Source organism: Phyllostomus hastatus, unplaced genomic scaffold, assembly GCF_019186645.2.
Source record: "Phyllostomus hastatus isolate PE091 unplaced genomic scaffold, TTU_PhHast_1.1 phas_contig_148, whole genome shotgun sequence".
Classification (NCBI taxonomy): domain Eukaryota; kingdom Metazoa; phylum Chordata; class Mammalia; order Chiroptera; family Phyllostomidae; genus Phyllostomus; species Phyllostomus hastatus.
In genome coordinates this window covers 13,427,604-13,448,814 of record NW_025333607.1, presented here as the reverse complement: position 1 = coordinate 13,448,814, position 21,211 = coordinate 13,427,604, and the positions used below count along the sequence as shown (strand labels likewise).

Below are 21,211 nucleotides of genomic sequence, written 5' to 3'. Positions count from 1 at the left end.
GGCGGTGTTACCTAATTTTCACGTCTCCCCTTTCCTAGTCTGTGGTCTTTAACGTACCACCGAGTGCACTCACACACAGCACCTCACACGGCCTCCCTCGGCCGTGCGACTGGCACAGGGGCGATGGGATTCGAGCCCGTTTCAGATCAGGAAGACGGGGGTCTGATTGGTGGTAGGGCGAGGGCCCCAGGCCAGGTCACGTGAGGGTCAGCAAGGCCACCAGCCCTGGACGGGAACCACTTGGCATCAGCTTCTTGTTGCAGCGGGAACACGTGAGCACAGACCTGGAGGCTAAGACAGGCCCCCTCTCTCCCAGTTCCGTGGGTGAGAGTCCAGGGCCGGTCTCACCTGGGTCTCACCCAGCCCCCTCGCTCCTCACTGGAGACTTGAGGAGGAGGTCTCTAGGCCCACTCGGGTTGGCCCAGGCCCCCGATTTCTTGCTGGCTGTCACTGGGGGGGGCTGTGACCAGCACCCCCCTTCAGTGGGTCGTGAGCCTGTCCATCCTCACAGCCGGTGATGGCAGGCAGAGTCCTCTGCACACTTCAGGGGTCCCCGCCTGCCGCTCTGCCTCCCTCTCCTGCTCTGTGGGCTCATGGGATGGCCGGGCCCCCTGCCTCCTGCAGGATGCTCTCCGTGTTTTACGCCCAGTGGATTAGTAAACTTAATTCAATCTGAAAGGTCCCTCACACGGTACTTAGTGTTGGATGGAAGAACCGGGTGTCTCAGCCAGCTCGGGGCACTGTCACAAAACACTGCTGATCTGATGGCATAAGCAGCAGACATATATGTCTCGAAGTTCTGGAGGCTGAAGTCCAAGATTGAGATGCCAGCAGATAACTGGGTGTCTGGTGCCAGCAAATTGGGTGTCTGGCGAGGATGTTCCTCCTGGCCGGCAGGCGGCAGCCTTCTCGTACCCTCACAGGGGGCAGGGGGTAGCTCTGACCCTGCAACTTACACGGACATGGACCCCATCATGGTCCCCACCCCCACACATGCAAACCTACCACCAAAGGCCACACCCCCAAACACCAGGGCACCGGGGGTCAGGCTTCCACATGAATTTTATAGGGACACAGTCTACGGCACCAGGGGCAGGAATGTGGGGGGAGGGTTAGAATTCTGTCCACGTACATGTCCCCTGACATTTATTAGTTCAGGGCATCACTATTGCTCCGTCACTCTGAAAGACGTGTGTTCTGTCTTTTCTCTGCCTTTCCTGCTGCATTTAGCTTTCTTAAAAATGTGTGAGGAAAAGGGACCACTGGTTTTTCTCATTTGCATCTTCGATGAAATGAAATAGTTCCACTAAGCAAAACGGGCTCCAGAACCAGTCACGAACTTGGTGACATAAAACACCATGGAGCCTTTGTCTGTGTACGTTGCCGTCCCCAAGATCACTTGCGGAACTCTGAAGAAACGGAAAACAAAACGAGGACACGGTCTGTTTTTATCCCCACGGTCTCTGAGATCTTCAGAAACAAAAACAAAAGCAAAACCCAAATTCTCTACCAAAGGCCATTACCAAACTCATGGATTGCAAAACGGAGCATCTTCTCCAAACAAAGAAACACTTCTCACATTTCATCACGTGGCTGGTAAACCTCATTTTCTGCCTGGGGACAAGATCTCCACGGCTTGTGACCTTAAACAAGGTCGTGTGCGTGTGTGACACGGAAAACTGACACCAGAGAAAACCTTACAGTCAAAAAGTTTAATTTCATTACAATTGTTTTTAAGGTCGGCTATGATCTTGACAAATAGTGTACGTAAGTTTATACCGAGTGTCTAATTTCTGAGATACAAAAGGCAATAAATATTCAAATTCAGCCTAAAAACAAGATTCTCAACCTAATTATCTGTAGTGTAGCTTCGTTTCAGTATTTCAAAATAGGTATCATTCTGCAAATGCTACAAGAACTCATACAGTAAGTTTATTGCTCACCGGCTGCCAACTGACCGCCCTGCGCGGAGGACGCACAGTGTGCGGCCAGCTGGAGCCCCTGTGGGGCCCGGGGGCCAGCCGGTGCTGGGCACAACCGGGGTGGCGCCGTGATGGCACTGGTCCTTTCCAGCAGGACACAAGGCTGACTTCCCAGCTGCCCAGTACGTGGCCCTGTTTCCTGCGGAGATCAGGCTGGTACCGTGGACCCCGCGTGTGCCCCGGGCAGCCTCCCCGGTGCGGGAAGGCCAGCGTGGTCACAAGCCCCACTGCATGGGGCCGGGTGTCCTCCACTGCCGGCGACTTCCTCAGTCCCCCACTTCCTCCCAGAGCTCGGTCTTCCTGCCTTTCAAGTTACACGGGCGTTAAAATAAGTCTCGTGGAGTTTGTGCCCCAGACAATCCTATTACTTCTTCTTAGTGATGACAGATTAATTCTTCATCGACTACAGTTCTATAAAGTGTCAGGCCAAGCTCCTTTGTCTTGGTTTAATCCTTGGGTAGAGCTGTAAGAGAGTTCAGAAAATATTTACGTGAGTACAAACAGGTGGGAGTCTAACAAAATCACGAACTACTGGGGGAAGGGGCGATGCAGCAGGAAGGGGTGAAGCTAAGGAAAGGGCTCCTTCTGCCACGTGAGGCCCCAGAGCTGCCTGGGGACACAGAGACTCTCCCGGCCAGCGCCCCTGCCGGGACACTCGGAAGGCCCAGGGCCCTACACAGCGACACCCCCGAGCTGCAGCGACGTGCTCCCGAGGAGCTTCCCCCGATGACGCCCTCCCTCCCTGTGTCCTTCATTGATGCGGCCTCATCACTTCCTTGGCTTTTAAGAAACTGAACATCGAATAGGAGAGCAAGCACCAAGAATCCCGTTCAAGCTCACTGCTTGCTCACAGATTCGCAAATCCCGACGGACACAAACGAAAATTCACTTCCGCTGTCCTCAGCCCGGTGCCCGTCCCACGAGCCCGCCGGCGTCCCTCTGCTCGTCCCCGCAGAGCGGAGCCCCGGGCCCTGGGGGCCGGCGAGCACAGAAACGAAACGTGCTGTTTGGTCCGAATGGGAATCACTGAAAACGTGGCTTTTAGTCCAAATCTAAGACTTCCGAATTTTTACATTCCACGTCTCGTTAACGAAGAGCCGTCTGTCGCCTGCACTGTGACCGTAACACACGGCGGTTTCCGAGAGCCACCACGCCCCCCCCCCGTCCCCACCCCCACCCCCACCCCCATCAGAACAGCCCAGGGCGGGGACCACTCACCCCCAGCAGGTTGCGCGGGACGTAGCCCTCCTTCTCGCTCAGGCGCGCCCACCACCACTCCACCTCGTCCTCGTCCTCCCTGCGGACGACCGTCATGCAGTCCCCTTCCCTCAGGGGCAGCTCGTCATCGTTCTGCGGCTCGTAGTCCCACAGGGCGTAGATGACGCCTTTGTTCATGATGCCCATCTTCTCCTGGACCCCTGAAGTCAGGACGGGAAGGACGAGCACAAGACACGTGACTTGGAGGACGCCCCCCCCCACTTCCGGACATCCGGCTGCGCAGAGTCAGAGGCGGATGGGCGGTACGCGCTGAACGTCAGCACTCACGCCACCACGGCACAGCACGTCCACGACGCAGATTTCCTGGGGCGGGGCGGGGCGGGGCGGGGCGGGGCGGGGCCGGGGCTGGGGCCCGGTGGGGTGTGGGGGGCGGAGAGGACAGCAGAGCGGAGGGAGGGAACCCGCTGAAGAGGAGGCACCAGGTGCCCCCAGCCCTGAAACAGCTCCGCAAGCTCGCCAACACCTGAGCACCCCTCGCAACGCGTCTGACGCAGAACACGAGACTTCCGCGAGCCCAGGGACAGAAGAAGAACTGTTCGAGCCCGGACGCTGAATGAGGGAGCGACCTGCCTGGCGACTTCAGGGTCCGAGGACAAAGCCCTCGGGGAGCACGGCCTCCCTGTCCCCCCCCCCAACACAGAGCAGAGAGGGGACAACGAGCAGGAGTGTGTGTCTCTGTTACGGTGGTCATGATCAATGTCCGGATGGGGAAGAACAAAAGAAAACTATATAAACTACGCCAGAATGCACAACATGGCTGAGTATTTTAGACACGACAGAAAACACGTCTGCACAGAGCCAAGTCGAAAATAATGAGAACCTGAATTCTGAGAGAGTGAAACCCACAGACTGTGGAGGTTTGTAAAGTCCGCCTGCCAGCAGAGTCAACGTCACCCTCGTGTCACCTCTCTCCGCGCATGGGCACCGCCCACGGGGACACCAGCCCCCAACAGGCAGGGGTTGGGCAAGAAGGTCCCAAACAACGCAGAGTTCACTAAAAATAGTCGCTTTTAGGTTTTGGGGAAAGCTAGGAAAATACCTGCTTGCTTCTGAATGGTAGGTTCTTTCAAAACTCAGGTGAACATACAACTATTCACCAGGAACTTACTGCTCCAACACCACTCGGTGCCACAGCGCGCAGGGTCTCTCTCCCTCTGGGCCAAAGGCAACAAGAAAGGAAACTGTTCCACAGGAAGGCCCTGCCATCTGAAGGGTCAGATTTCTACTAACAGGACAAGTGAATTTCCAACTTCCCTGTTCAAACAAGACACGCAAAACGTGACAGCCAGGGTCACCAGGACAATGGGCCTGGATGTAACCACGATTCTGCTAAGTTTGTAGCTGGCCTGATCCTTATCTGTTTGGGAGGGGAACAGGGAAGTGGAGAGGTGAGAAATTCTAGATGCTTCAGTATTCTCAAAATAACAACTTGAGTCTCACTTCCAAGACATTATCAGGAATGGAAGAAAATTTCTTACTCACTTTGCTATTTACCAAACTAAGAGTACACAAATCACTGCTTTCAATAGAGCATGCTCAATTTCACTATCTGATCATCTCGGGACATGCAAACTAAAGCCACCATGAGATTCCATTCCAAATCCACCCCAGAGCAAGGGGAGCAGGGCACGGGGAGGATGGGGAGGCGGGGAGCGGGGCGCAGGGGGAGGATGACGGCGGGGGGGGGGGGGCCCTGTTGTCATTACTGTCGGCTACACTGCACATCCACATTGGAAACACACCAAAACGTGTCACAAGTTTCTGGCATCTCCGACCTGATGGATGTCCACAGAAGTTTTTTTACAAATCCTGTTCGTGCTGAAGTAAATCTCAGGGTGGCCATCACATTTCATATAACAAAAATACATCAACATACCACGTTAATTTTTTAAAAACATTAGCACATCAAAGTTATTCTCCAATCCAGAGTTCCAAACGTAAACAAAAAGTAGTAATACACATCAACACTAAAACCTAAGAGCTGAGAGAGGGAGGAAACTTGGGCTGGCAGTCTCCCTCCGACACTGTCCTCTCCGCAAGCAGGCCCGGGGGAGGGGTGGACAGTCAGTGACAGCGAGGACAGAGCCCGCACCTTGAACCTTGGGGCCCTGCCTGAGTGCCGTGACATCCCGGGCCCTCCTGAGCCCCCTCTTCCCCTTCTCGAGGTCTCTGAGGCCAAGCTGAGAAGGAAAAGGAACCTGCCATCTAACACTTGCAGATAAAACCTCTCTTTGTGCATGGAAGAGGCACCCAGCCCCTGGGGCTGCCCGTCCTCCTTTCTCCAGGTGCAGAGCTGCTGGTCGTACACCAGTCAGAACCATAAACTCAAAATCGAGAAAACAAAAGAGCCAAAAATTCGTTCTAGAGTAAGTGGCCTTTGTTTGACTGCGTGACCAGCGGGATTCAGCAGGAAACCCTGGGCCAGTGGGGTTCTTATCCCGACTGTGGTTTCCTCGATCATCGTTGACGCAGGGGTTCTGTCTGCTCAGAGAGGCCGTAACTCTAAGCAGTGAGGTCTCAGTGGGGGGTCTTTTGCGGATCAAGAGCCACGAACACCACAAGATCAGGGTCCCTGACGGCAGCCGTCCCCAGACGCACGCACACACGAGAGCTGCGTCAGCGTCTTGGACCACAGCGGCCTTCCCTTCAGCGCCCAGGCCTACGCTCAACGCAGAAACAGTTTTCCAAATACGAAAAGAGCCCAGGGAATGAGAGCCCAGAGGTGGAGGGGCCACCGCCCACGGATCGCGCCAGCACGCACCGTACAGAAACTGAGAGCACTGGGTGTAGCCCTCCTCCATCTCCTCGCACTTGTCCGCGGCCGTCTGCAGGTCGCTGTAGGTCATGGCGAACACGGCGGCCCCCGACTCCACCAGGAACTTGCACACCTGCACGTTGTTGCAGGACGCGGCGCAGTGCAGCGGGGTCCTGCAGGGGGTGGGGACACAGAGGGCTGGGGGCTTCCGCCTGCGGGAGGTGACCACTCGGCAGGGCCTGGTTACTCACACTGCCGCAGAGGCTACTACTGTTCCTCAGCTAAGTAAACCGTGTTAACCCAAACACACGCGTCTTCATCTACGTTAGGCAGCTGGTGAGCAGGAACTCGTGAATACCTTCACAGAGGATCTTTTCCAGCGCCCCAAATGCTTTACTGTACATTAGAAATGCCCCCAGATCAATAATAAAGGTAGAAGTGGGGCCGGCACCACCACCCGAACTCAGAAGACGTTCGTTTGAGGACTTTAATCGGGCCCTCGAGTACATGACATTTTGCTCCTTCACCCTGTTCTTCCCTTCGCTCTTCCTTTCAGTCCCCTCGGGAACACAGCTGTGAAAAGACACGTGCTCCTATTCTCGATTAGAACGTGATCGCTAACAGTCTGGTGAATATCACTGCAGGTACTGTCTAATCAATGGCTTCTGTAACCGTGAAAAATCGTATATAATCTGAATTCCCAATACTGGGAAACGAGGACATTACCACACATCAAGAATTTGTTTTGTCCCTGGCTGGCGTAGCTCAGTGGATTGAGCACAGGCTGAGAACCAAAGCATCGCAGGTTCAATTCCCAGTCAGGGCACATGCCTGGGTTGCAGGCCATGACCCCCAGCAATCGCACATTGATGTTTCTCTATCTCCCTCCCTTCCCTCTCTAAAAATAAATAAATAAAATCTTTAAAAAAAAGAATTTGCTTTGTAAGTTAAATAAAAATTTTAGATTAAATTATTATGCATATGCATGAGCTTGAAGGAAATACATTAACAGATTAATCTCGCCTACTACCTCCTCCCTGGGGTGCAGAGAGCGTGCTGTGCTCGCCTTATTTCTCTGTTCTGCGCATTTTCCATGGGCACACATTACTTTTATAAATATAATTTTTAAAAATTGTAACAAAAATGCTTCTCCTAGTACTTTTTTATAAGAAAAAAACTGGAAAGCAGTAAGAACGTCCCATAAGAGGGAGACAGTCACACGCACAGGCACGCAGCCGTGGCAGCACAGGGGCTGTGTACATTCAGGCACACGCATGCCGCACCCGTGTACGCGTGAAGACTTGGTTTTGGAGCCTAGCTTCCATCTGAACAGAAAAACAGTCAAACGCCTCAGGAAACACAGTGTGATCATATATAACTTTAAAAACACTGGACATAGAAAAAACTAAATTTCTTATGTTCTTCCAAAAAAGAGCCTATTATTTAAAACACTGTTTAAATGGAATAAAAGACAACATTTACTATTCACTCTACTCCAGTTATGGGGGGTGACAATAACTTGTTAGAATCGTCATTCTCGCTATTTAATAATGGCCCATTATCCAATGAACCATGACATCATCACTGATAATGCCTACGTTTTCTGCACACCGAACCGTTCCACAGAATGTTCCGTAAAGAACGGATTCCACGGTGAAACGTGTTAGGAAAAGATGGCAAACTGTGACTCCCCCCCACCCCCAGGCACAGGCACGGTGGGTGTGAGCACACTGAAGACTCAGAGAGGTTCAGGGCGTGGCGGGGGCGGGGCTTGCTTCAGCGTTTCTCAAATCTGCGGAAGCGTGCTAGTGAACTGCCTACCGCTTTGTGACATTTCTTATTCTCATTATTTAAATGCTAAACTTTTAAAACTCCACCTGCTTCCAGAATGGCACGTCCAGCAGGACATGCCAATTCCCCAGAAGCATCCACCACGTCCCTCCTGCTGGGTGACAGGCGGCGCGAGGACCCACACGTACCCAGGTTCCCCCAGAGCAAGGCCCCCTCCTGGGCTGCCTGGCCCCGCCCCCAGCGCCAGTGGCCCCGCCCCCAGTGCCAGCGGCCCCGCCCCCAGCGTGAGCACCGGTTCCAGACAACCCTACCAGCCGTCGCTGTCGGCGGCGTTGACGTTCACCCCAAACTGCACCAGGAACTTCACGATCTCCGTGTGCCCGGCGCACACGGCGTTGTGCAGAGCCGTGATGCCCTCGTCGTTGGGCAGGCTCGGGTCCTCGACCTGGAACGTCAGAGGGAGGGCAGCTGTCACTCCGGCGGCTCCACGCCGGGTGTCACTATTAACTGGATTGACAGGGTCACAGACACAGAAACGGACTTGCGGGTTTTAATTGTGAGTTTAAAAAAACAGCACAGGGGCCAAGAAAACCCTGCCGAGAACAACTCTAGAAATAAGACAGACGAAACAGCCATATTAAGTAGACATGCGCTATAAAAAGGGTTTTTAAAAACTGAAGGAGAACCAGAACTACATCCTTATGGTCCGTTTTGTTTATTTACCCTCCGACTCCCCACCACAAATTAGTGTCTAACGAGAAGTGGCATTTTCCATGGAAGGAAAGAAAGGTCAAACTAAAAATATTTAAAATAATAGGTTTCTGAAAAGCAGGGGCACCAACTGTAATTTAACACTGCCCAGTATAAATCCATGCCTGGGCCATTTTTAAAGGAGAGTAATGGTCTCCCGGAGGAAGGACAGTGCTCTAGAGGACCCCAGTGAAAACTGAATTTCTACACTGTCGGAAACTCCACAGTCAGGCCGTTAGCACAGCAAAGCCAACTGCGGAGCAAGCTCTAGAGTTTCTCTCCACAGCCCCAGCGCCCCCAAAAGAAAGTTTAAAGATGCAATTTCTCTGTTGTAGCTTTCTGATTAGAGATTTACAGCAAACTCTAACACAAGGTCAGACTGTTAACACAAGGTCGTGTCTAAGAATCTGACTAAGGCAATCATACCTCGTAAATAATCCTCTGCACAAGGTCAAATTCTCCCTCCAAGGATGAATCCAGAAGTAAAGCAAGAGGGTTGAATTTCACCCTCATCCCGTGAGCAATTCGCTCGGAACCAGTTTTACGTAAGTTTGTCCTTTTGCCCTGCAGAGGAAACACGTGGAAAATTGAGGGTCCTGGGCACAGCGAGAGACCACCCACAAAGGAGAGGAATAACATCTCGCTGAGTGGGTAAAGATGCTTAAAACATATACATGTAGCACTTTTTAGTGAAGTCTACAGCATTCAGAAAAGAATACAAATAATAACAGCTTAATGAATAGAGACACCTAACTAAGTGGAAAGGATGTAACCTTTCAAAAGCTAGTGAAACACACTTGGTCATCCATTACAGGGTGGGGTGGGCGGACGAAGGGGATCTCTCTAATGACAGGTGGGCTGGTCTTCTGCCAAGTTGCAAAACTAGCAAAGACCGGTCTTTAAATTACCTGCCCCACCTGGTTACACTGGGCAAGAGCACAATTCACAACTATACAAGCTAACCTTTACTGAAGGACTACTCGTTCTTCTCTCACGAAAACCCTGCTACCCTATTTTACAGATCAGGAGACCGAAGGCATACAACAGCAGAGCTGCAATTCAAGTTCAAGGGAGCCGGCTTCTCCGAAGCCTCCCTGTTAACCCTTCCGGAACACGGGGCGTCTTTGCAGGGAAAACACGCCACTGAGGCAAATAACGAAGAACATTGGTCTGTCTTAGATACGTACCAAGGAGAAGCCTACCAGCCTTCAAATGCTGTCACTATTTTACATTAAAAACTTAACTACACTCCAAGATACGTGAGTTCATTCCTTCTATGCTTCCATGTCAGACTTCAGAAAACAAGGCACGATTGTTAAGATTAGCTCTAACCACCCATGACACAGTCTCCGAAACCCACCAACAAGGTGGGAGCGTTTCCCGAGGTGGGGTGTGCTGCACACACGTCTATTGAGTGGCGATCGACACACCTCACAAACGTGCGATGGCTGAAATGCTGTTGTTTCTTGGACAAAAGGGAAGCGCAGACACGACAACACGGCTCGTGAGCACGGCTGGCACAGCCGCTCGCACAGGAAGGACGTGACGGTGGCTTCGCGTTTACGCAAACCAAAGAGGACAAAGTCAATCGCTTTCTCAGGAAGAGAATAAGAGAATCTTAAAAAGAAACAGGATGTTTTTATAAACTTAGGTTCCCGTTCTCCTCTTTGAAAGTACGAATTATTCTGACAACAAACAGGGAGGGGAGCGAAAAGTAGATGTGAAAACTCCTTTTTTCCTCACGTTTAACACTCTGACGAAGAGAATCGAGCCTCAGGACTGAGAGAACACTCACTCGGTTGGGTAAAAAATTGTTACTTCCATTTTAAAACCTTTTTTTTCCCCTAGAATCCAGTGTTCACCATATAAAAGCTACTGTTTACTGTAAATAGTAGCAAAATTTAGCAATTCTGAATAATTATTATCTTTGAATAGTAATTTGTCTAAATATATAAAGCCCTTTCTCAAAAATCCTGACAACACACTATTTTGCTTTTGCCCAGGTTTTAAAAGCTCAGTTTAGCACTCTATGCAAACAAAAATGACTTCAGGTCACACTCTGGAAAAGCCGACTTTAATTCCAGACAACCTGGGGTTTTTATCCCCTCTCATCGGGTTTGAAAGGGACATGATGAACTTCCGAAACTGAAGCGGATCTTTGGAAGGAGTGTGGGGGACACGCCCAAGTCCAAGCACACGAGTAACGGGGAACCGCAGGGCCCTCGTGCTGCCCGAGACTCGCTCACTGCGCTCAAGGCGAAGAAGGGGCTACCCAGGTGTCCGCCCCGCCCCGCACCCATTTCGTCCAGGACCCTTCCGATTTCATCAGCGTTGGAAGGTTGCACGGAACACCAATTTCACTGCCCGAAAAAGAACAGTCTGAAAGACAGATGTCACCCTTGAGAGGCTGAACCATCCGCCCGGTGTCACAGCTGAACCAAGGAGCGGAGGTCACAGACCTGGGTCTCCTCGCTCCTCGTCGAGCGGGGCTTCTTAGCGCGCGGCATCAGCTAGAGAGGAGAGGGCAATGTGTGTACAGGTGTAAGAACCGAACTCTGTTCCCTTCACGAAAAAGGGGGGTTCCTCTGAGAACACAAACAGGTACCTCACACTGGGCACACTGACTTTGGACATTCGTGAGATCTGCTCCGTGCCCAGGGAATTCTAAAACCAAAAGGCAAACTGCAGGACACACTTACTGCAGCGGGCAACTGAAACACGAACTTTCTGTCGCAAACAGCTGTGAGCACTGGCTGGTGCTCCCTGGGTCTGGATGAGCCGCCACCTGGGAGGGTGACAAGGCTCCCGAACCGGTCCCGAGAGACCGCGTTACCTACCGGAGGCAGGGCCACCTGCCCGGTGATTTCGGGTGGGCGCATGCTCCCGGAGTCCTCCCCGGGCCCCTCCGGCTCCCCCGACGGGTAGGGCGGCGGTGGGTAGGGGGGATACTCCTCCAGGTACACTTCGAGCAGGTGGGGAGCCTCTGGGTTTGGCTCTTCCACGTTGTTCTGGAAATCTGGGCTGGTGTCTGGGATTCCTTCGGGCGCATAATCGAGGCCCGGAGAAGGAGCTGGCATGTCACTGCTCTCCATGCTGGCGTCCCCAGTCTCCTGTGGGGACAGGGCTTCGGGGACCAAAGAGACCACCTCCTTCTCCGGCTCCGCGTGTAGGTACGGGTTCTGGACCTCTGCGGGGCTCTCGGGGCCGGCGGTCGCTGAGGCCGGCTTGGGTGGGTAGGACGACGGCACGGAGATGGTCTCCATGGCAGCGAGGGTGGTCCTCTGATACAGCAGCTTCTGGATGTTGGGCCCGTTGGGGCCCTCGGGCTCTGTGATGGAGCTCCGCTTCTTCAGGGGCCTCGGGGCGTTGGACAGCTTCTTCCGCAGCGCCTCCAGGTCGGCGTCGCTCTGGTTGCGGTACGGGTTCGACAGGAAGGGCAGCAGCTTGGTCGGGCTGAGGGGCCGAGGGATCCTCTCGTTCTCATGGCTCTCCTGGACCGAGGAGGTGGGCTCTGCCTCGGGCTCCGGACCGCCGGGCCTGCCCTGGTTCCCGGAATAGATGTGCTCGGGGTGCTGCTGCTGGCTCTGGGTGGCGGCGAGGACCGGCTTGCCGTAGACTGGTGGCAGACGGAAACAAGCTCTGATCAGCGTCAACGAAACGACACTGGCAAGTACCGGGCGCAGCTCACGGTGACCACGGCTGCTCGCGACCTCCGAGTCACTGCAGAACACCCTTCGCTGCAGCTGACTTTTTAAAACAATACGCGACAAAGCAAGGCTCCCGTCTTTGCCTAATAAACTTATTGCAGAATCAAAACCCCACCCCTGATGGTGACACGTGCCATTATTGTATGCACCAGTAAGAAAGAAAATGTTGCCAATTATAATCGTAAGGGGTCGCTGACTGCAGCATCCGAATTTCACGTGCCAAGAGCTAGAAAAAACAGAATCCATGCAAACTAGTACTCCTCTCCTGCGCCCAGATTAAAACTGAACATGCACTCTCCTGTCCTTCACAGCTTTCAAAAGTAAACCCCTGGTGTCACAGGTTCGATTCCCAGTCAGGGCACATGCCTGGGTTGCAGGCCATAACCCCCAGCAACCGCACACTGATGTTTCTCTCTCTCTTTCTCCCTCCCTCCCTCCCCTCTCTAAAAATAAATAAAATCTTAAAAAAAAAATTCTCTCTTTATAAAAATAAAAAAAGTAAACCCATGTGAGAAACCAGATTGGACTTACAAAATTATTATAGCAAACTATTCCCCCTAACCTTCTAATTGTATCAAAATCATCTAACCCCCAAATTAGCACATTAGCGGTTTTCACAGAGACTCGTGAAGAGAGTAAGATGTCACATATATTATTAATTCTGCTGTCTAATTATGGCATCTTAGGCCACAGGGACATGCTCATTTCGTGACCAGAAAGCCATTTTCTCTCCAATGAGACGTGGTGAATTTTATTCCAGTCTTATAAAACTACTGAATGACTCTTAGAAAGAACCCAACAAATGACCACATTGTGTACGTTTAACACAGTCATCTCTTCGGGTTTTTATATTTAACTGGTGGTCGTGTCCTCTAGTTAAATATAAAGTATAGTAGGGAGGGTTCATTCTTAAAACAACAAAGAAAAACACCCCCACACCCCACAGGGGCAGCTGTCCAACTATCCTCACACCAAGAAAACATCTGGCCACCTGAGGTGACCACAGAGCCTTCGGTGCTGTGTCCACCCGTGGGCACACGCTCCCCAGGCCCCAGCGAACCAGAGTCCTCGTTCTGAAGGAGCTCACGGGTCAGGGGGGGACAGATGCCCACGGGAACTACAACGCAGAAGGCCACGTTTTCCTATCGGTTTTATTCCTCTATTTTATTCACCGATTATTTTCACAGCGTGTCATTCCATCCGTCTGCTATCACTGGTGCCCACCGAGGTGGCTGGTGTTTAGCACAAACTCGAAGTTTAAACTCAGTGAAGCATCAGAAGCCACGAGTAAACCAAACCCTTAGAACATGGGCATGGGTCACAGAGGGACAGGCCACCCGGCTTCCCGACAGCGGGCAGCTCTGGTGCGGGACCAGCACCGCCTGCGCAGGCGAGAGGACGACCCAGACGGGACCTTACCGCTCGGAAAGGGCGGCGCCCGGGGATGCGACTTGGTCAGCGCGCCCTGCACCGCCTGCTGGAAGTTCTTCCCGGGGGCGGCGTGCTGCGTGTACATGGAGTAAATGGAGCTGGCCGCCACCATCTGCGGTTTCCGGAAGGGGGGAAGGAGGGCGTCTTTGGAAGGCTGTGGCGTGAACGGCCGGACAGCCACGGCCGGGGGGCTCTCCTGCTTGGAGCCTGGGACGAGGGCTTGGTCTTGGGGCCCCGGCGGTGCGCCGGGGGCCAGCAGGACCCTCTGCTGCTGCCCTGCCACTTTGGGTTTACTCCCCACGGACGGGGCGGCGGCTGACAGCGGCTGAGGGTCCCCATCGGGCCTGTTGTCCGGGGGGGACGGGCTCGTCTGTCCAAAACACGGCAGGTTGATCTGTTTGGGTTTTGACGGGACGGGAGGCGGGACTTTCACGTTTTTATTTGCAGCCTGTGAAACACACAGAAAGAGCCGGGGAAAGCGCTTACACAGCTGGGCACACGGGACGCCCCAGGTAAGCTAATTCCCCCACTGTGGGCACACACTGGAAATGCGGGGCCTGCTGTTTGTTACGAGGTCTGCTGGGGTGACGCGGTTGGCGGGACCAGGCAGGTCTCGCGTGCACACTTCCACGACACTAGATCTGTACATTGCACCGCATGCCCACGACCTACACTGCGTTTTTAATCATTCACATTTAAGTTTTCCATCTCTGAAAGGACTCACACTTAACAAGGGACGTGAGTGACAGTACAATTCCCTTCCTGAACGACCCTCTCCTCATCCCCACCTCCCAGCCGGGCAGCTGTCAGCCCACGGAAACGTCTCACGTCTTTACGGCATCAGTGCAGAGCGGGCCGCTCTCACTCCCTGGGACCATGTGCAGCCGGGGCCACAGGGGTTTAAAAACACCTGACGTGGGGCTCGTGGCCACGACCTGCTTGTCAGAGGTGGGGACCCTAACAGAAGAATCCCCACCAAATCGTCCGACACAAACTCGGCTCCCGATCTGGACGAGATGAGGTGGCTGAGCGGCACCCACACGACATTCTGGATGCACTCGTGTTTGCCGGAGATCTGGTCTACCAGCTGTTCCTGACGTGGCGCGTGCGACACCACAGACAGACTTACGCAGCAGGACGTAAGGTCGTACCTCGCGCGGTCGTACCTCCTAACCTTCCAGGCACACTCTGCTGCTCTCCCACTCCCCCTCACCTCGCCCTTCCACTCCCCTCGCTTTATCGCCGGACCTCAGGTACCTGGGCGTCCCGCAAGATGTCCTCGCTGCTCTGGTTCTTCCTCAGGGCCCCGAAGGACGGGGGCACGGCCGACTGGTCCACGGTGTCGAACATCGAAAAGGGACGCACTTTCTTCTCCTTCTCCCTCAGCAGAACCTCCCCGTCGTCGGCTGGAGGGGACGGGGGAAAAATCACACTGATATTCAAACCGTTGGTAATAAAATTTCTTATCCACGTGTAAGTGTCTCTCTCCTCGGGCTCTTTGAAACCCTGTGCCCACTCAATGCCTTCCTTCCTGCCTTTAAAAGAAGTTGATTAAGGAAACACCAAGCACCCCCACGCCAGTGCCACCCTGATTCCCCGGCTGAACAAAGCTGCTCTAGAAACACCCACGGTGCCTGGAATGAGCGCACTGGAAAGTCGGCGCTCTGCGAAGGAACACGCGGCACCTCTCAGACGCCCAAAGCAGAAAGTCTGGGAGCAGCACCAGCGGACTTGCCTTGTTCTGGAGCGTTCGCAGAGCTCTTCGGGGCAGGGGCAGAGGCCTGGCTCGGGAAAAGGTCCGAGTTCGGGCTCCAATCGGGGCCCAGAGAATGGACTTTGGAGCCTGAAACGCAGAGAAGCAACAACTCCAAATAACACGGCACACCAAAGAGATATTCCACGATTCCTACCGCTGCTCAGAAGTGGAGTCTCTAAAACACAGCTTTAGAGTTCCAGACTCACCCAGCAGACCTATTCAGAGAACACTGGATTTTACACATCTGGCTTAAGGCTCTCCCCCTTCCTCAAGCCACTGAGAAGGAGCCGTGGCAAACAGAAAGACTGCCAACGAGAACACATTACTCGTGGTTGGGTAGGAAAGTGCCACCTTTAGCCCCAGAAAACCACTTCCAGGTGAGCAGACCGAGGGGCTCTGAGGCATGCCTCCCGTGACGACACCCCGAGCGTGTGTGTGGGCGGCACACGGGGCGGGAACGCAGGTTCCGACCCAGGACGTCGGTGTGCACTGACAGTTACGTCTCAAAGCTCTGGCTTCTGCCCGACAGCAACAGAAGTTTCCCTCCACGAAACCGCGCCACGCTGCACACTGCCTCACAGGGGTAATTATGACACAGCCGTAGTTTTAAATAGAGGCAGTGGATCTGTGCACGTGACAGTGGTTCAGGAATAAAGAGGCAACACTGGCTGTTATTTTTTTTCTTCTGGGAATTGGAAGAACGTTTCCCCTGCTTCTCCCATGGCTCCCCCTCTGTCACCCCCCCGCCCCCGAGCACGGCCACCCCAGCCTGGACCGGAGGGCAGCCCAGAATGCAGAGCCCACTAACTCGGGAGGGAGCCTCCGTCACCCTCTCTGCATCTCCCGCCGCGCTGACCTTCATGCCAAACACTGTCAGCAGGCGAAGCCCCCAGCATAAGCGCATCTGAACATACACATTGTCTACCGGCAGAGTGGACTCGCACCCCACGCTCTGCAAAGACGACACCACTAACCACGCAGAGGGTGTCTTTACAGAAAAATAAACATTCTCGGGTTACTAACATCCGACTGTGATTTCCTTCTTTGCAAGAAGAAATTCAAAACAATTTTCAGATTTGCAAAAATACTGCATTCTGTTTCACTTCCTCAACAGAACTGTATTATTTAGGGTTAAGAAACGTACTGCCCTGGCAAAGAACACAAGGAGACTCTTAGAAATAAATTTAAACAGGAACAGGGAGAGGAAGACACTTTCTTAAAACGCGAACTTGGGGAAACACAACAGTGAGGACGAGAGGACCTGAGCTGCAGATGGCCGTGAACATGACCCGCGTTTACCTTTCGCTTGCGAGGCCGCCCCGGACCGCATGTTGGGCAGCGTGTGGACTTTCATGGGCCCCTCGGAGGGCTGCACGGCCAAGGGGCCGTCGGGCGGAGCCGGCTTCACCAGCAGCTCGGGCCGGGAGGGCATCCGGGGCATGGTGGACGACTGGATGTAGGGGCCGACGGCGGCCACGCGGCTGGGCGCCGACACGCCTGGCTGGGGCAGGTTTCCATCCGGCGACACCTTCGGAGAGAGCGCAGGTCCCTGAGTGAGACGGGCCGGACCGCGGCAAACTCAGAGAAGTCCGGGACGCTTTCAGAACGTTCTCAAGTCAGCTCTGGCCAGAGGGTCTGCTACAAACGTGCCCAACAAGTACACTGCGCCACCGCCCGGCCCCCGGACTTCATCACACGGATCAGCGGGAGAGCCGGAGCCACAGCAGCACATCGACAGCGGATCGTCCTCCGGGCAGCTCCGGGCGCCGCCTGCCTCCCTCCCTCCCTGCCTCCCTCCCTCCCTCTCTCCCGAGGGCACCCTGCGCGCTGCCCCTGCCACAGCTGCTATGACAACTGACCTCGCCGGGCTGGCCGTCTGCCCCCACCCCCCGGCCCACGCCGCAGCAGCAGCCCACTCACTGGCAGGTTCTCTTTCTGCTGCAGTGCCGCCTTCTTCTTCCACAGCCGGTCCCTCAGCTCGTTCACACGCTTATCCATGACGGCCACCTCTGAATTGCGCTTATTCAAACACTCCCTCTGTTGTTGCAGCTTGGCATTCTGCTCCTGGTTCAGCTTGTTCCTCAGCTGCAGAAACGGGGGGGAACGACGAAAGGTAGCCAAGGAGGAGGGCGAGAACTTTCTCCCACAGAGGCACAGGGTCCACTGTTACGTAACTTCTAAAAGTGCTCGGTCCCGCCACCCCTCCCTACCTCCCACCTCCAGGTTCACGGTTAAGCATGAGACCCCCCGGCTGTGGTTCTGAGGAATGCCTCGGGTTTCCTGTGGAAGGGACTGGAAAGGTTATTCTGGATTCTTTGGGGCTCAGGTCGTCCTCCCCACCAGCCCCTTTAAGGAAAAGACACAGAAATCCAGCACTTCCTGCCACTTGTAAGGACAACTCTGTGCGCCCGAGCTGGGTTCCGCTGTGGCTCCCAGCAGCCCACGGGGTACCTGCAGTTCCTTGTAGAGCCGGTCGAGCTCAGCCACCGCCGACTGGTTGTCGTGGTGGCCGTCGATCCGGCCGTTCTTGAGCATCTCGAGCTGCCTTGTAAGTTCCTCCACTTTCGACATGGCCAGGACCAGCTCCCTCTGCTTCTGCTGGAACAAACTATTCATCTGTTCAATTTCCTCCACTAGAGTGAGAAGGGAAAAAGGCAACAATCGTTGAAAAGAAAAGTAAGAATGGACCACTTCCCAGGCGACCAGGCTTTCACAATGAACTTTGTAATGAAAAGTGGAGGAATTTTCCAGAGATGCCCTGGAGCCAACCTATTTCTTTTGTAAGCGGCTGAAACCAACAGAGACGGCTCAAAATATCTGCGCCTCATTCTGAATGTATTTTTAGCAGAATTTGTATTATGAATATAATTAAACATTAGACCTGGCTGGCGTGGCTCGGTGGACTGAATGCTGGCCTGCAAACCAAAGGGTCCCTGGTTCGATTCCTAGTCAGGGCACATGCCTGGGTTGAGGGCCAGGTCCCCAGTAGGGGGCACTCGAGAGGCAAGTACACATGGATGTTTCTCTTCCTCTCTTTCTCCCTCCTTTCCCCTCTTTAAAAATAAAATTTAAAATCTTTAAAAACATATATAATTAAACATTAAACTCCATTACTTTCTGTAGACATTTTAATCTCTGTTTTATAGTGGTAGACAGAGCTACTAAATCACTAAAATTTTCATTTAAATGGTCTTACAATAAACGGAGCTAATATACAACTAAAACTCCCTGCCTTACCTACTTTCCAATCAAAATACACTTAAAAGGAAAAACAAACTACTAATACATTTTCCAAAGATAACTTAAGAACCTTGTCTAACCATTGAACAGCTGAATTCAAGTCAGGGGAACCCCTGAATGACACTTCCGAAAAATTATTTTAATGTGATCACACAAAGTCTCATCTCATTCTTCTTACTACAAATTTACGTCAATTTCCCCCTCCCCCAGCCTCACGGGTCGCCTTGGCAACAGAGGCAACCGAGAGGATCGACTCACCGAGCTTCCCGTTGCTCAGCCTCTTCTGCTCCACGTGGCCTCTCAGCGCCCTCACCTTCTTGAGCTTGGCTTCCTGGCTCTCCGCTATCTCCCTGAGCCTCTTCAGCTTCTCCTGCTCGGCCGCCTGCTGCTGTTGCCGCTGGTCCTGCTGTTTCAGAAACTTTAAGCGCTGTTCCTGAAGACAAAAGCCGCCAGCAGGCCGTTATCGTTTTAAGCGGGGATATCACTAACCCAAAAGTAATCTGCCCACAACCCCGAGATGCTGGGACTGAGGGGCACCGGCGCACTGCTCTGTCCTGGAGGTGGTCACCAGAGCCACCCCCCGGGAAGCGTGTTATAAGTGGGCATGGCTGGGCCCGACCCCAGAATCCTTTGGGGGTAAGATCCACAAATCAGTACATTTAATCTGAGTAGCTCTTACGCAGCAAGCAAGCGGTGAGCCCTGAGCTGGTTTCCACCAACTGCGGCTACAGTTTTAAAAAGGCGCTCGCTCGTGGAGAGACGGGAGGCAGTCTCGGGAAGCTGTGACGTGATGGGCTCGGTGGTCGGATTTGCACTCGGGCCCGAGCTCTGCCCCTTTTCAGCCGCGAGGCTTTGGGCCGCTTGCCGAGCTCACCGAGTCTGCAAGCCTGTTTCCTCACCTCCAAACAGATAATCTAGGGTAACTACCCCACAGGCCATGTGAGGAGTGAACGAAAACCTCTTCGTACCTTACGTGGCCATAAATGTCCACTCGACAGATACACTTAGACAAGGGACAAGGCACTGCTCACCACCTTTAGAAAACTGCATTGTGCAACTACAATTTTATTCTTATTGAAAATTTTAAGTAAAACAGAGCTATACAATTTATAAATTTCTCAGATTAATATGCCTAAATCATAAACGACACAGAAATAGTTTCAAAACAAGACCCCAACCCAAGACTAGAAATTTCTTCTATTAAACTTTTTATTTGAATTTATGTCTTTGCTACTCAAGGAATGATACCCTCACAGCATCACGTAGGAACTTGTTAGAAACGCAAAACTTCAGACTCCTCCCCAGACCTACCGAATCATTAGACCTACTGCATTTTTAACAAGATGCCCAAGTGACACATATGCCATTCAAGTTTGAGAAGCAGTGAGACATGACTTTGAGAAAGCCGGTGTCTGCCCACAGAGCAAGCCCAGGAACTATTCCACGACGGCCTGGCGCATGCTGAGAACTGCCGTCCCGAACCCTGGCCACTACTCCCAAGTCCGCTTGGTAGTTTGCCGTCACACCTTCAGCTGTCGACCCCTGCTCTAGTGAGGTCACAGTCGCTAAAGCACAGGTCAGTTGCATATAGTGAGTGTTTAGACCTGAGGCTAGCAGACTACAGCCCACAGGCAGGAGCCAGCTTGCTGTCACGTGTGAGCACAGCCTCGCTGGAGCACCAGCTTAGTGTCCGCGTGTGTGAGCACAGCCTCACTGGAGCACCAGCTTGCTGTCTGCGTGTATGAGCACAGCCTCACTGGGGCACCAGCTTGCTGTCTGCGTGTGTGAGCACAGCCTCACTGGAGCACCAGCTTGTTGTCTGTGTGTATGAGCACAGCCTCACTGGGGCACCAGCTTACTGTCTGCGTGTGTGAGCACAGTCTCGCTGGAGCACCAGCTTGTTGTCTGTGTGTATGAGCACAGCCTCACTGGGGCACCAGCTTGCTGTCCACATATGTGAGCGCAGTCAAGCTGAAGCACAGCCCCAGCTGCTCACCATCCTGTGATGGCTGCTTTCTTGCCATACCTGCCGAGCTGAGACAGCACAAGCTGCGCAGACTGAACTACCTACGCTGTATTTTGTGCTTCCAGAGAAAGCCTGCTGACGTCTGGTCTGCACTGGCAGCCCGCGGCTGGCAGGAGAGGCAGCAGTGAGGCTGGTTTCGATAGCCATGGAGGAGCTTCTTGTACCTCCCTTGTTCAAGGCCGGGGTTAGGGTTATTCTGGGGGTGGAGAATGTCCCCAAATAAAGGCAAGCAGCCTGTCATTGGGAGAGCAGGGGACCACGTTGGCATGAGTCGATGTAAAGTTCTCCCTGCGGAAGCCATGATACAGGACGTGCTTAGCCCAGAGTAACTCCCGCTAGCCAAGTTCAAGGGTTCTTTATGCCCTTCCTCGTCCACTGACACCGGATACAGCTCGGTAGTTTGATCAGAACCAGGGGTCGGGAAGATTGACCGGCAGGATGACTACGGGCTTCCACAACATCCCGCAGTAAAGAGGAGGAGGCGCCTCCCGGGAT

At 53.4% G+C, this 21,211-nt stretch overlaps 1 protein-coding gene across 4 annotated transcripts in view; it reads right to left on the bottom strand.

The window, feature by feature from the left end:
• Positions 1-1,693: 1,693 nt before the first annotated feature.
• TP53BP2 (tumor protein p53 binding protein 2) overlaps positions 1,694-21,211 on the bottom strand; it is a 63,107-nt gene continuing 43,589 nt past the window's right edge. For all 4 annotated transcript variants that reach the window (XM_045859867.1, XM_045859885.1, XM_045859894.1 and 1 more), the window contains exons 6-18: positions 18,949-19,123; positions 17,902-18,083; positions 17,371-17,535; positions 16,750-16,978; positions 15,430-15,537; positions 14,952-15,100; positions 13,683-14,142; positions 11,394-12,172; positions 8,983-9,120; positions 8,118-8,251; positions 6,022-6,188; positions 3,201-3,400; positions 1,694-2,445 (exon numbers count right to left, since the gene is read on the bottom strand). In XM_045859867.1, coding sequence (XP_045715823.1) covers positions 2,404-2,445; positions 3,201-3,400; positions 6,022-6,188; positions 8,118-8,251; positions 8,983-9,120; positions 11,394-12,172; positions 13,683-14,142; positions 14,952-15,100; positions 15,430-15,537; positions 16,750-16,978; positions 17,371-17,535; positions 17,902-18,083; positions 18,949-19,123 — 2,928 coding nt within the window. In that variant the 3' untranslated portion in view covers positions 1,694-2,403. The remainder of the gene's footprint in view (positions 2,446-3,200; positions 3,401-6,021; positions 6,189-8,117; positions 8,252-8,982; positions 9,121-11,393; positions 12,173-13,682; positions 14,143-14,951; positions 15,101-15,429; positions 15,538-16,749; positions 16,979-17,370; positions 17,536-17,901; positions 18,084-18,948; positions 19,124-21,211) is intronic.